This window comes from Myotis lucifugus, unplaced genomic scaffold, assembly GCF_000147115.1.
Source record: "Myotis lucifugus unplaced genomic scaffold, Myoluc2.0 scaffold_42, whole genome shotgun sequence".
NCBI lineage: Eukaryota > Metazoa > Chordata > Mammalia > Chiroptera > Vespertilionidae > Myotis > Myotis lucifugus.
In genome coordinates, this window is record NW_005871090.1 from 3,570,609 (window position 1) to 3,587,082 (window position 16,474).

General features: G+C 37.7%; 1 protein-coding gene across 1 annotated transcript in view; it reads left to right on the forward strand.

The window, feature by feature from the left end:
* The window catches only part of SPTLC3 (serine palmitoyltransferase long chain base subunit 3), a 124,014-nt gene that overhangs the window by 36,700 nt on the left and 70,840 nt on the right, over nt 1–16,474 (forward strand). The window contains exons 3-4 of the mRNA XM_006087962.3: nt 5,526–5,680; nt 6,313–6,461. Coding sequence (XP_006088024.1) covers nt 5,526–5,680; nt 6,313–6,461 — 304 coding nt within the window. The remainder of the gene's footprint in view (nt 1–5,525; nt 5,681–6,312; nt 6,462–16,474) is intronic.

Here is a 16,474-nt window from a genome sequence, read left to right on the forward strand (position 1 = left end):
TATATATATGAGGATGGGAAAGGGAGAGAAAGAGGGAGAAACATCAATGATGAGAGAGAATCATTGATAGACTGCCTCTTGCAAGCCCCACACTGGGGATCGAGCCTGCAACCCAGGCTTGTGCCCTGACCCAGAATCAAACTGTGACCTCCTGGTTCATAGGTCAATGCTCAGCCACTGAACCACACTGGCCAACCCTTCTTCTTCTTTTTCACATTTTCCTCCTTTTCCATTTCTCCTCCTTCTTTCAATCTTGAAACTCCGATTAGATCTTCTGAATTTGTTCTTCACATCTCTTGGCTTTTCCTTAATTTTGTTGCTATCCTTTCTCATTAGGCTCTGAAAAACATAGTCAGTTTATTATCCTAGCTTATTAATTTGCTCTTCAGCTGTGTCCATTATACTTTTAAATATTTTATCTTTTTAAAGAACACACTATTTTGTTTTGTCTCTCTAAAAATATCTTATATAGGTATATAAATAATTATTCTTCTGTTTTCTCTTTTGCCTTTTCTCTAGATGTTAGTTCTTCTGCTTATTAAATTGTGTGCCTCTTATTGTGCTAGTTTTCCTTAAATCAGCGGTTCTCAACCTGTGGGTCGAGACCCCTTTAGCGGTCAAATGACCCTTTCACAGGGGTCGTCTAAGACCATCCTGCATATCAGATATTTACATTGCGATTCATAACAGTAGCAACATTACAGTTATGAAGTAGCAACGAAAATAATTTTATGGTTGGTTCACAACATGAGGAACTGTATTTAGAGGGCCAGAAGGTTGAGAACCACTGCCTTAAATAGTAGTGGCACTTTGCTTTATGCTCCTCTTTGTATTTAGAATCCTTATTTGCCCACATATCCCCCTATCTTGAGGGACTGTAGAGGGGAATAGAATGAGATGCCAGGAACAGTAGCTTGTGTTCGTGCTGTGTGGGCTTCCCACATTGGGACATTGCTCTTCTGTTCAGCCCTTGTTTCCCACCACAGTGCTTTGTCCTGTGGATAATATTACTGCTTCTTACTTACTGACCCAATAAAAGGAGGACAAAGAGATGTAGCTCTCCAGTTATTCACCCTGAGTATCAATGTCATACAGGTATTGACTCTCAGCTTGACACTCTGCTACAGGTCACTTACGTCCACACAAGTCTCTGCGAATGTTTTAAAGCTACAGTTCCCTGTGGTCTCATTTCTCCATCGATCAGATCTTAATTCATTTTCTATCTTTTGTGATCCTTTAACATTTCTGACTTATGATACTTATGATACTCTTGACTGTTTTCTGGCATTTATAGATTCATTTTGTTCTTAAATTCCTATTTTTTGTTATTTCATAGGACTTTTAGATGAGGGGTAGAATATGTACGAATATGTACAAGTACTAAATCCACTATGTTTATTCAACATCCCTCTAATTTCTGAATAAGAAAAAATAAATTTAGTCATTTTTTCTTTGTGTTTCTCATATTTCTCAGGACTGTTTATAATACAGTTATTCTTTTCAACAAAAAAGAAAACACAAACATATTTTATTATTATTCTGAGCTCAACCCTGGTAAGAGAAACAGCTATTTTCCAAAAGGAAATAATGATATAAAAGTAAGTGTTAGGTGAGAACAGAAGTGTCAATGTAGGAACAAATGAATAATGGTGCTTGATAATGATTTTTCTCTCTTGAAAAATTCATGATTCTATTTGCTACTGAATGGGAATGTAGTTAAATAAAACAAAAATGGATATGCTTCAAAATTTGGTGGTATTTTTTTTACAATGAACTATGGGTATGTTCTCTTTGATTCCTTATAATCACCCTAATTCTGCAGCATGATTTATCAAAAAGAGAATTGGTTTTAGAATAAAGTTCAATTCCCAATTTTTCCATTCAAATTTTTTGCCTTTCTATTAATTTGTCTATAAAACTTGGATAGAAATACCTGTAACACTTGGAAAATTATGAAGCACCCTACAGGCTTAAAGGTGGAAGAAGAAAGGTTGTCATATTGCAGAAAAAAGCAATCCATTTTTGTAACTGCATTTTAGGTTTTGCTGAATCCTCCTGTAGCCTACCCCTAAAATGATGGTGTCCTTAGAGCCTTGGGTTCACTCTCACATCTAGTCATTTGTGTCAGGAAGAAAAATGAACAGTGAGTAGGTCAAGTGACAAAATAAATCTACAGATAGATCAAGATATTGCCATGCTATTGCAATGCTGTCCTATTGCAACGTTTGTTTTTGCAATATCTAGTCAAGTTTCATTTTCTGGTATAGTTAAAATGCCGTGGGAGGCTTACCTTAGACTAGAGGACATTGACCTTTGCAAGGTATTGACTGCTCCTGAATAAACCTCACTGATGCTCAAAGGAATGGGGTGGGGTGACAGCACACCCATGCAGTGGTAGGAAGACTCACAGGTGAGGAGGAGGAGGCAAAGAAATAGCAAGGCAGTTCTTTCCTGGACCAGATGACTCTGTATAGTAAAAAAAGAAAAAAAAAAGAAAAGGTAGGGGGCCGTCCTTTTGACCAAGAAGTTTCAGATGCCTAATTAATAATTCTTTTTAATGTGAAGGTCATTTTCTAGCAGAAAATTTTCTCTAATCCTGCAAAATAGTTTAGAACCCCTGCATTTTGCCTTCAGAGCATATATCCCAATTAAGAGCTAGCTGCTGGTTTCCTTACCAGCAGAAATTTGGGATCTCTGGGCCAGAAACCAGAAAGGTTTGGCAGAATGGAGTATTTTCCCACCTTCCCTCAGGGTCCATGGTGGCATAACTTTATAAGGCATCAATGATGGGAAGCCCCAAGTTGTTTTCTCAAGTCAATGTCAAGTTCCTTATGGTGAGTGGACAGTACTCCATGGTTTGGCAATCTGTTGGCCTTACTTCTCCATATTGGTCATGTTTTTCATCATTGCTGGTGTTTTAGAGGGAAGCTTGGAAAAGCTGAGGCAGGCTCCAGCCTGAGGTCACCCTGAAGTGACTGCCGGAAGAGTGCGTGAAGTGGGAGGTAGACCCAAGTTCAGGTCCCTTTGCTGGATCTGATTTTCCTCACTTGTCAAATGGGTATTTGAACTCTATGATTTCCATGTCCCCTCTGCCCTGGTATCTGTGCATCTTGTGGTTCATGTCTGAAATTAATTTTATCTTAATTTTGAAGACAAAATATTTTGGTTATTTTCTACCTAAAACCAACTGTTTTCCTATATCAACTGCTCAGTTTTCTCCTAAACCAATGTGTAATTTTATCTTGAGTAAGATTTATCATAAAGTCTAAAACCATAATTTTATTCAGAGTCTATAAATATTCCTTAAGGACCTACTTGTCTCTTTTCTTTAGATGGAATGAGTTTATATGATATAGTTCAAATAAGAAATTAAAAAATTAGAAATAGGAAGAGAAGGTTTGGGGATATAGTGTAATCTGCAGGATAGTAAACACTCTGTAAAAATGTTATTAAATCAAAGAGGAAATAGTTTAGAAAAAATTTTCCTGGAATTGCACAATCCCCTTTTCTCTCAAAAACATGTCCATTTCCTTGTTAGAGCGTAAAAAGGTATAACTAATTATCATTACCTTGTAGCTTTAAATCATAATAAAACCTACATCAGGATCATTAACTATTTGAGAACAAATGCACTTGGAATGATATTTTTCAACTTACAAATGTGACCAGTATAGGAGCCCTACCATCCTTCAAATTCACATGCAGTGGATTGCCCCAGTATGTGGTTATGAGCATTCTATCTTATAGATAATCAAAATGTCACCCCAAAAGTGATACCATTGTCACAGAAGACCAGAGGGTAAAGTGACAGAAGAGATCGTGGCTTGGGTGCAGTTACCAGCCATTAAAACCTTCAGGTTCTGTATGTTTTCCCCTGGAATGAACCAGCTCAGGAGATGACTGGGTCTAACCAGTACACAAGAAGGGCTTCCACAAAGCCTTTCCCCAGGGTTCTCCTGTTCCTTCAGGAAATTAGCTCCATTCTACCAGGGGAAGGAGAACAAATAATTCAAAGAGGATGGGCAGGAGGATGAGGAAGCCCACTCCCAATTATTCATTGGCTCCCCATTGCCTCCAGGACAACGTGTGAGTTCCTCATTTAGACACTTACGGCTCCCACTTTCTGTGCCAGCTGACACTACAGCCTCAACTATACCACAGGGAAAAAAGAGGATGGAATCAGAGGGGTAACAGGGACCCAGACCAATCAAACAAGACTCTAGCTTTGATTCCCAGTGAGGTGGGGGCCATTATAGGTTCAGAGCAAAGAGTAACAAGAGCTGCCATGTCTTTTATTTAATTAACAAACAGTTGGTCTTGCCTGCAATGTCCACTGAGATTGTGTCCATGCCAGATGTCCTTGATATTTGGTTCTGTCCAAAACGTTCATACTTAGAAAACATCCCTCAGTTTAAACAGCCCATACATTCATTTCTACTTTTGGTTTACAGGATTCATACATAAAAAATACTATCATGTTTTATGGGTCCAATAATTGCGTTTGGGTGTATTGCAAATAATAACCCTTCTCACCTCAGTAGCCTAGTTGGTCATGACACATGGGGTGAGGTGAATGGGTGAGTGTGGGCCAAGTGTCTCCATGGGCATTTTTATACATGATCAACTGACCTGCAAAAGTTTTATTTCTTACTCATTCTTCTCAAATACACCCTACATTCCCAGCACATGGACCCCTTCACCCTCATGGGGCCAATAGCAATCTCCTTCTACCTTTAGTGTCCCTCCACATAAATACACCTTGATTCCTCCAGCAAGATGTCTCTCTCCTTCTAGCTCTAACCTTACAAATGCCCAATGTACTTGTCTTAGGCCAAGGTTTTGCGTTTTCTGCCTGGTACTTACTATTAGGAATTAGATGACAACATAGATATATCTTGCTTTGAACCTCAGCTGGATTGCACACCCCTCAGGCATGGATTACATTTTATACAGCAAAACAGCACTATTATTTCAACTGTGATAGAAGCCAGGGGCCTCCACAAACTCAACTCATTTTCTAGGTCCTTGACTATATAATAGCCAGATAGATACCTGCCTACAGTTTGGCCAACAGGTCCAAAGTTCAAGTTCATCCACATTTCTAAATACACAAATGAGTTGGAATATTCATGTTTTAAAAAAGTTAAGACCATATTATTACCCAACCAGTTTTTTCCAACTACACTGTTTTGGACATAAACACCTATTGTTACTCTTCAGATGAAATTCTGCAGAGATTCATTGTCTCCACACATTTTGGGACTTGTTTTATATCACTCTGTAATCTTTGTTGCCTTTATTTGCTACATTTTTCTCACCTTCCCCACTAAAATGTAAATTCTTTTGGTATGGAGTTCTTAGTTATTTATGGGCCCTGCCTGTCCCCTTGCCCACAAACCCTTGCTCAAAAAATATTTGCAAATGAAATATTTGAATGGATCTTCCAGGTCTTCCCGTAATCTTCAATTGTAAATGAGATAGAAAAAGAAGAGGGCCAAAGGTAAACTTCTGCCTCTCTTATACAGGATTTCGTGCCACTGTATCAAAACTTTGAGAATTTTTACACACGAAACATTTACATGAGAATCAGAGACAACTGGAACCGGCCCATTTGCAGCGCCCCGGGGCCTCTGTTTGACGTGATGGAGAGGGTGTCGGATGACTACAACTGGACATTTCGGTGAGGCGATCACCTGGAGGGGCTCGGTTGAAAGGAAACCCTTTCAAGGAAATCCTGTCGTGGGCGCCAGATTACAGATCAGAAAAACCACAGCAAGGAAGCAACTGGTCTTCCATCATTCAGCCTTTTGCAAGCCCTCATGTGCCAGTAGGGGAAGTCATGGTGATTATGCTGCCAAGGGTAGCATGTTTATATTGCAGTTTAAGTAAGACCTCTGTCAGAAGGTGCAGGATACACAGAGCCAGCCAGCCAGGAAAAGCCCTTTTCAGCTGTATTGACAAATTATACCCCTCTACTTCTTGCTGAAGTGATGACCGTGGCCTTTTCTCATTTAGAAAGTTTTTACTGGAATTTAAACCAGGGCACAGGTGTCATGAAAGCGAGTGCCCAAGGAAAATCAGGACTATGTAATATTGCATGGCTCGGGACACTTTTTGTAATACTCCACCCAGCTTCAATATGGGGATACTTCCCTCTAAGGACAAACCATTTTGTGGTGGCAACAATGCAAGTCTAAAAATATATGTGTGATCTGGGCCAGAATGCAAGATCTCTTTGTGAGTCTTGTATGGGGCACTATGAAGATATTAAATGACAAAGCCCTTTTTGCTCACCCGCCCTTCTCTCTGCAGGTTCACTGGAAGAATCATCAAAGATGTCATCAACATGGGCTCCTATAACTTCCTTGGCCTGGCAGTCAGGTACGATGAATCTATGAGGACAGTGAAGGATGTTTTAGAGGAGTATGGCGTAGGTGTGGCCAGTACCAGACATGAAATGGGTATGTATGTCCACCATTTTGAAATTTTGTCTAGTTGGGTCTCAGATTCCCTGTGGCTACTTCTCAAATGTAGATCTTATCTAGACTGTGTGACTCTAACAGCTGTTATATAATGCAAAAGGAAAAGGTATATGAAAGTCTTCGTGGAAATTTCAAACATTATGCTCTTGCCAAGTAGTCTATTGATTACAGATTTTAGTTATTCAGAATAAAAATTTGATCTTTCCTGACCATTATTATCTAAAATAGCAACTATTGTCTCTTTTGCCTGGCCCCTTTTTGGGTCCTTTCTCCCACCTTTCTTTTTCTTTTCTTTAAACAGCTTTATTGAGGTATTATTGATATTCAAAAAACTGTACTCATTTAATATATACAATTTAATGAATTCGGACATATGCATGCACCCATGAAACTATCCCCACAATCAAGTGATAAATATATCCATCACCTCAGAAAGTTTCTTTGTGTCCCCCCTTTTTTGTGGTAAGAACACTTATCATGAGATCTACCCTTTTAACAAATCCTTGGGTGCGCAATACAGTATTGTTGACAGTAGGCACTATGTTGTGCAGAGGATATTTAGAACTTATTCACTTACCAAATGGAAACTTTATACCCATTGGAAAATAACTTCTCATTTGGATTTAGCCCTTTCTTCCAATTTTCTGAATGATGTTCACACCGATATGCTTTGTATATTGTCTGTCTCTGCTGCTACAACATAAACTTCATTAAGGAAGAAATTGGCCTGTTGACTGTTGTGTTGAATGAATGAATGAATGGGCAAGGTGGAACAGACTGCTTATTTATTTCTTTTTTAGCTAGAACATTCTCTCTTATTCAGAGAAGTGACATCAGTGAGAAGGAAACTACTACTCCACTTCAGGGAGGAAGAGTGGTGCAAACTTCCTCCTATAGAGTACTTTGCTATTCCTGGCACTTGGTTTGCTTATATAGCATCTCATTTGTTCTTCACAGAAAGCCTGTGCTGTGGTAGGCTGTGGTAGTTTGTGTTATTCCCATATTCTAGAGGAACAAACTAAGATCATAGCAAATTAAATGATGGGCCCCTGGTGGCTTATTAATCACCTCAACTCCCAGTGTAGCTCAGCAACTTCTACTATGGCAGTTTCCCATCCAGGGTAATTTTCAGTGCCTATCTGAGAATCAGGAGTAAATATGCTAAAAAAGATTTACCGTTCATGAAAAATGAGTCACAACTTAGATAACCAGTTGGCAGAAGGGCTTTAAAAACATGTAATTATTCAGTTATGTGCAAGAAATAACAACACAAATTGAACAAAGTAAATTTTTTATCCAAATTACCAATAAATACTAAACTAAAACTTTAGAATTTATAAGTGGTTGGACATATTACTTATCTTTATTTGAGGCATGAGGGCTGGAGGTATGAAAAGCAGGGTATAAAAAGGTTCCATGTCACTTAGAACGGGGTTGCCCACATGCCCTATTTGGCATAAAGCAGAGACTGGAAAAAGACCCTGGTCTTAATGGACAGGAGTCAGTAACTTTGGGGGATGTTTCTTTTGGTGCTAGTGATACTCAACACCAGGATTATTAATGAACCCAAAAGAAAAAAAATTCCTGAATATGATGACCCCCCTTAACTCACGGAGATAGAACATTCCCCCATCACAGCCCTCAGAAGCTGAAGGGTGGGAGCTTGATACGGGCAATGGTTTGCCCCAAGTGGAAGCCACATGTGGAATCCGGATCCCTGAATCTGCAGGCTCAACAAACCCAGAGAGAGGAGATGATCCCAGTGTGGACTGTGCATAGCCTCAGTTCTCTCCCTGCATACTCACCCTTCAGAGTAGGTGGCCTTTTAATGTTTACTTACTTCATGGAGCTCTCCAGCTCAAACTCTAGAAAGAAGGTTTTAACAGTTTTCAAATAAACAGTGAGAGAGCAAAATAAAACCACCCACAATAATTTTAGACAGAGACCTGAAAAAAAGGACATAAATAATCCAAAATAAATAAGTAAACAGGTACATTTAAAATACTTCTGCAATATAAATAGTAACCTTAACATAACATGCAAGAAGTAACATAATTTTGAATAACATTTATTTCAAGAAATACAAGTAACTTCTGGAAACCTTATGCCATATAGTCTTAAGAAAATGTTTAATACTGTAATGGATAAACAATAAAAACTAGGAAATATAGAGACTTAATTTTAGTAACCAAATAGCTTCTTAAGGAAACAAAAGTAAAAGTTTCAGAATGTTTAATCACTTAAGAATAGAATAGAGAACCCAGAAATAGACCCAAATCACTATGCTCACTTAATATTTGACAAAGGAGGCAAGAACATAAAATGGAGTCAAGACAGTTACTTCAATAAATGGTGTTGAAAATTGGACAGATACATGCAAAAAAATGAAACTAGACTACCAACTTACACCATACACAAAAATAAACTCAAAATGGATAAAGGACTTAAACATAAGACGGGAGACCATAAAAATATTAGAGAAATCCACAGGCAGAAAAATCTCAGACATGTGCCGAAGCAATATCTTCACTGATACAGCTCCTAAGGCAATGGAAACTAAAGAGAAAATAAACAAATGGTACTACATCAAAATAAAAAATTCTGTACAGCAAAAGAAACCATCAATAAAACAATAAGAAAGCCCACTGCATGGGAGAACATATTTGCCAATGTTATTACTGATAAGGGTTTAATCTCCAACATTTATAGGGAACTCATACAACTTAACAAAAGGAAGATAAACAACCCAATCAACAAATGAGCAATGGACCTAAATAGATACTTTTTGAAAGAGGACATACAGAAGGCCAAGAGACATATGAAAACATGCTCAAAGTCACTAATCATCCGAGAGATGTAAATTAAAACGACAATGAGGTACCATCTCACACCTGTCAGAATGGCTATCATCAACAAATCAACAAATGACAAGTGCTGGCAAGGATGTGGAGAAAAAGGAACCCTCGTGCACTGCTTGCTGGTGGGAATGCAGACTGGTGCAGCCACTGTGGAGAACAGTATGGAGTTTCCTCAAAAAACTAGAAATGGAACTCCCATTTGATCCAGTGATCCCACTTCTAGGAATATATCCCAAGAAACTAAAAACACCAATCAGAAAGGATATATGCACCCCTTTGTTCATAGCAGCACAATTTACAATAGCTAAAATTTGGAAACAGCCTAAGTGCCTATCATCAGATGAGTGGATTAGAAAACTGTGGTACATCTACCCAATGGAATATTACACTGTGATAAAAAAAAGGAATTCTTACCGTTTGCCACAGCATGGATGGAACTGGAGAGCATTATGCTAAGCAAAATAAGCCAGTCCGATAAAGATAAATATAACATGATCTCACTCATTTGTGGAATATAATGAACAACATAAACTGATGAACAAAAACAGATCCAGTGACAGAGAAGCATTGATCAGACCATCAGACCTCAGAGGGAAGGTAGGGGAGGGTGGGGATAAGGGGGAGAGATCAACCAAAGGACTTGTATGCATGCATATATGCCTAACAAACAATGGACACAGACACCAGGGGGGTGAGGGCATGAGTGGGGGGGGGTAGGGGGGAAAATCAGGGGATATGGACACATATGTAATATATATATATATATATATATATATATATATATATATATATATATATCCATCCCAGCCTTTTAAAAATAGTTTCCAATGTCCTGGGGGGTGGGGGGAAGAACACTGAAATTATATTACAAAATAGAAAAATTAAGCAAAAAAGAATATCAAGATGAAGTATTTAAAACATAATAAAAGGATAGAAGACCACACATATCATTTTGACCAAAAATATGTAACTAGAACATATTTGCCTACTGAAAGAAAACAACTGAGATTTGGCTAAAAACCCAAACTCAACTATGTATTGTAATAAAAAACAAATACAATTAAATTAAAGTTATCCCAAAGGATAAAGGTAGAAAGACAGATCCCAGCCAGGCACCTGGTTCCCATCTCCCTGCTGCAACCACCACGAAAATACCTCAGTGCCCAAGAGGGAGGTCGATCTAGTTGAGGGAGCAGCAAAGGAGTCCAATGTGCAGTTCAAATCCGTACCTGCAAATGCTCAACCTAAGCCCAAAATATAGCTGGAAACAGTACATCTCCAGACAGATACTGCAGAATTTCAAATGCTGTTTTTAAGAACCAAAAAGATGTCCTGCTATTCATTTTTGTGTACAACTAAAATAATTGTGAAATAAAGAATTAAGGGAGGCTTTGACTCGCTTGTGGATCAATTTAACAATCCACAGGCTGATGGGGTTGGGAGGGTTGTGCATTTTTTTATATTCTGAATAGGAGGCAGAGTGAAATGGCAATTTGGAGTAATAATCAAGCATTTAAAAGGTTTGACATTTTAAATTTACATCTTCTATACTCATGTTGTTTTCTATTAGCATGGGCCCTGGTCTAGGCTGTCTGTTTCAAATTGTGTGCCATGTGTGACAACTTTGGTAATTATAGCATAATATTTCGTAATAACTTTGTTAATGTGCTCTGGAAGATTATACATCTTTGAGGTGTGTGTGTGTGTGTGTGTGTGTGTGTGTGTGTGTGAGAGAGAGAGAGAGAGAGAGAGAGAGAGAGAGAGAGAGAGAGAGACTATGGCCTAGATGGGAATGACTTGGTACTCCTCCAAATGAATATGTAAGTTGAACACAATCCCAATAACATGAATGGACAAGGTGGGGAGAGTCTAAACTGAAAGTCTAGAGACATACACAATGTGGCACACTCATTTGTGTATAATAAGAACAATATTTCAAATCAGTTAGAAAAGGATCATAATTAGTATTCTGATAACTTGACAATCATATAAGGAAATAAGTCAGATTTCTACCTCACACTTTACCTCTAGGTAAATTACACTTAGGTAAATTGCAAATGTATTTGGAACTGAAATGTAAAAACAAACAAATAAGCAAAGAACAGCCACCACCAGAAAACACTATATAAATAAAATTGAAATTGAATGAATGAATGAACTCACAAATGAATGAAAAAATGAACAGAATAAAGTTATTCAGACCATGCAAATACAGAATGCACTTGTGTGTGTTCCTTGTAAGTACCTGGCTAGAAATGTCAGACTGTAGCCCCCTGGTGTGAGCAATACCCCTTTCTTCGCCTGTTTGAATTGCTACAACTAAATACCACAGACTGGGCTTATAAACAACAGAAGTTCACAGTCCTGGGAGCTGAAAGTTCAAGTCAAAGTTCCAGCATGATTGGGTGAGGGCCCCCTTCTGTGCTGCAAACTTCTCCTTATATCCTCACCTGCCAGTGATGTGTTGCTCTCTGGGTCCTCTTTTATACAGGCACTAATTCTACTTAGAGGTCTTCATCCTCATGACCTACTCACCTCCCATAGGTTCTACCTCCTAATATTATCACTTTAGGCGTTAACTTTTCAGCATATGAATTTTGAGGGGTAGGAAAGACAGAAACATTCAGAGCACGAAAGCCTCTTCTCTAGCTTGTTACTTGTAATCACCTCCTCAGTTCTACATCCCACAATGACCTCCAATATTTTCCACCAGAGCTCACCTCACTTGGCAGAATGCCCTCTTAAGCAGAGGGATCCATTGTAAATGACCTCCAGGCCCACTCCACACCAGGCCTCCCTGGACCATGAAAAACAGGCACTATTCCCTTTTTGAGGAAGGCCAGCTTGCTTCCAATCAACAGCTATCCACAAGTGTTTGCCCTTCAGATTTCTCAAGCCTAATTCAGGAAGTAGTCCACTCTAGGGAACCAGAGAGAGCACTCCCAGAGAACTTAAAGGGAAAGACTCAACAAAAGCAAACATTTGAAATTCTTCACATAAAAACCATGTCAACTAAGTTAAAAGTCACAGAACAAAATTAGATAAAGCTATTCCCAATGTATATGAGAAAATATTAAAATTCTTAATAGGTAAAGACAAATCAAAAATAAAGATAATTCCAATTTAAGCAGTGGGCCAAGATTATGACAAAGTTCAATACAGGCAAAACTGCACAATCAGAATAGTATGATGTTTCATCTCCTCCTCCCATGATATTTTCATACCGCGGATATGTTGTAAATCTGTGTATGTAGTACATGGATATTTGTGTTTTTTGCATACATAGAGTAAGATATCCCTCCCCCAAAAAAACCAATTTTCAACTCTTTGGGAACAATAACACCCTTGTTGAGAATGCATGGAATAGCTGTTACTTTGTGGGGAGCTGAATGGTAATCAGAAGAAGCACAAAGGAACTTTGCAGTTGCTTTTCATGTTGTTTTTCATCTTGTTGCAGTTATATGTGTATGTTCACTTTATGAAATTTCAAAGAGTTCTATCCTTATCATTGATTTTCTCTTGAGACACAGTTACCACTTTTCACCTAATTGGCAAAAGCTAAATAATAATATTATTCTATAGTTTCAAACAAGTGAAGAAAAGTCTATTGTTATAAACTGCTTTTGGAGTAAACTGGAGAGCAAAATGAAAATGTATCAACAGCAAGGTATTTAACTCAGCAGTTCCATTTTGAGAAATTTTGCCTTAAAATTTTAAATAACTAGCTAGGGAAGACATAAGGTATATGTCTTCCAGGTCCTCCATTTTCTTATCTTTAACATGGAAAATGCATTGTTAAAAGAATAAAATAAGATATAAAACAGTATGTAAATGATGGGCCCATTAAAAAAAATACATTTTACATGAATATCTGCATTGATAAGGATGGTTATATTTTATTTTGTAGTATTTTCTAATTTTCCACAATGAACTCCTATTTTGGGGGTTAATTATTCTCTTAAAAGTCAAGAGGAGCCTAAAATGAGGCATACAAAAAACAGTTCTGGCATTTCCGAAATGTTGGCACTAAATCAGACTGACCACATTTTTCCGTCTATTGGAGGGACCCTGCCCCAGGCTGTGTGGATTCTTTAGTGTGTACAATGAACTCAGAGTCTGAGGGATGTGCCAAGAAATAAATGATAAAGATTTATTCAAGAGTCTTAGGGTTTGCGAACCAGAAATACAACTAGGCGGCACTCGGTGTTCTGAAGGAGAGAGAAAAGCTAAGTGTTCTTATAATAATAATAATAAAAAAAAGTACAATCTTGAGAAGCATCAATCCCACATTCTTAGCCTCTAGATTGCTTTGAGATGATAATCCTGTAGGTAACTAGTGGTCCAGCAGGGTATCAGGTGGTCTGAATAGGTGACCATTCTTTCCTTAGTACTTCAGGGTAATCTGGGTTATCTGGAGGTTTGATGTAGATCCAGGCATTGACCCAGGACTGGAACGGTCAAAAGTTTAAGTTCCCAGGCTCCTTAAAACAGGAATAGAATTGTATGCTCAAGCCTCAACCTACTTGATTGTAGTAATTTAGCAGTTTGGCTGTAGTGACTCCATTTGTGGTTCTCAAACTTTAACATCAGATCCCTTGGAGGGCACAGAACAACAGTTGTACCACCTACAGAAGTGGTTCTCAACCTTCCTAATGCCGTGACCCTTTAATACAGTTCCTCATGTTGTGGTGACCCCCAACCATAAAATTATTTTCGTTGCTACTTCATAACTGTAATTTTGCTACAGTTATGAATCATAATGTAAATATCTGATATGCAGGATGTATTTTCATTGTTATAAATTGAACATAATTAAAGCATAGTGATTAATCACAAAAACAATATGTAATTATATATGTGTTTTCCGATGGTCTTAGGCGACCCCTGTGAAAGGGTCATTCGACCCCCAAAGGGGTCGCGACTCAGAGGTTGAGAACCACTGACCTAGAGTTTCTGATTCAGTTGGTCTGGAATAGGACCCACGATTTTGTATTCCAAAGGAGTTGCCAGGTGACGTTGCTGCTTTGGGGAACACACTTTGGGAACCACTGAAAACTATCCAACATGGCTAACTTTCTTAACCAAATCAGTCTAAAAATTTTCAAAATGTATTTTACTTTGTGTGAAGTGCATACCATATATGATTAGGAGATTGAGTCTATCAATAAAAACTGATAAGTAGGTAATAGACACCCCAGAAAATCAGTGAACACAGTTGGTTTTGATATCTGAACATAGGCCACCTGGCACGCATTGCTGGTTCAGATTTCTAAAACCAGGAAAGGTTAAATTCAGGCATCTTTCTTTCTTTCCCCTGCTCCACTTTTATTCTCCAAGGGTGTGCAGAAGATGTGTATATTATTTGAATACATATACTCTCTAAGCTCTTTGTGCTGTCATAATTTGACCAGCAACTATTAGTAAAAAGTTCACTTCTAGCAAAACAAATGCATGGAATGCCACAAGACGAACTCAGTGCCAATGAAAGCTCATCTCTACTTGTAGTTTTCTCTTCCTTGGAGAAGGAAAGCCTTGTGTTTGATTCATCTTATTAGGGAAACCTGAATAGTATACATACCTTAAAACTGTTTGAGAACATTCCTTCAAATTATAATTGCAATTTCAAGAAGTAACCTTCAAATAGTTTCACTGTAAAAACATCATCAAGGACATATTGAATTAGGAATCAATGTAACTGAATATAATAGGAAATCATTTTTCTTTCTTGAGTTCCTGCTGTGATTTTCATGTTAGGTGTAATGTGCAAATTCGCTGAAATGTCTCCTTTTTTTCAAAGTTTGAGAACATTTTCCTTAATCATTAAATGGTTTGTCTGCCTCTTTATCTTCCAGACAAGTTCTCTGCTATCATTTAATTCAAACTATCAAGGCTGCTGTGTGTTTTTCCTCAAATATTTGTAGCTAGATTCAAGAAATGTGCAATCTTGCTAACCTGAGCTACCGAATGAGGGGCCAGCATGAATTTGCAAAATGTTAACATTAAAGCTATTTCAAATAAATATCATCTTATGTCCTTCAAATTCTTATGGGAATGAGCATTTTCTAAGAACCTGTTACCAAGTAAAGATCTTGTGTTCTTTTAAAAAAACAAATTTAATTAACATGGTTTTATGCAAATCAATGCTATAAACATGCTCTATAACAGTAGGTTCAATTAAATAGGCTATAAACATCCTCAATTAGTTTTACCTTCTAATTCACACAGCAAAATTATTCTTCATAAATAGTGCCATTCCTCTCAGACCAAATTATTGTAAAACCTGATTAACAAGATGTTATTGCTTTTCTCTCAAGCCTTTTTATTTTCATTTAAGAGTAATTGTAAGAGGAACGGGACTCAGAAGAATTGTTTATGAGTAGGAAAATGAAAATGTATCTTGGTTTCTGAAAGCCTTTTGGAAATTCCCTAATACCTGTCATAGTTCTAACAAGGTAATAGCCCTACTCTTGACAGTGACAGAAATTACAGCCCAGCGAAATTTCAACTAGCAGGGCTGTTTTTGCAAATGTGGAATTTGGCCCTGTAGGTTCAACAAAGCCAAGCAAGCATAACAACTCAACAAGCTATGCCAATAATTTTCACAAGTATACTTACCAGCAAGGTAATACCTGGGATAATTTAGAATTCATATAATTTTAGAATTTGTAGTTTATCTAATTTTAGAAATTGTAGATTATCTTCCCTCCACCCTCACAAATACCATATACATGAAGTCTAGAGATTTTTAATGACTTGCCGATCAGTATTCATGCAGTCACTAGGTTGAGAAGTCAAGACTAGACACTAGTTATCCTGAGTCTCACAGAAGAGCATTATCCCATACTGTTCATAGCTATCACTGGAGACCAACTATATCAGGGCTCACCAAACTGCCCCCTATTTTCATACTGACTGCAAGTTACAAACAATTTTTAGTGTTAAGCAGCTTAAGAATAAAAATAAGAATAATATTTTGCAATGTGAAATTTTATGGAATTCAAATTTTAGGATCCATAGAGTTTTATTGGAACACAGCCACACCCATTATTTTGTGGATTGCCTATGGCTGCTTTGACTTTATTGATTTTTTTAATATGTTTTTATTGATTTTTTACAGTGAGAGGAAGAGAGAGG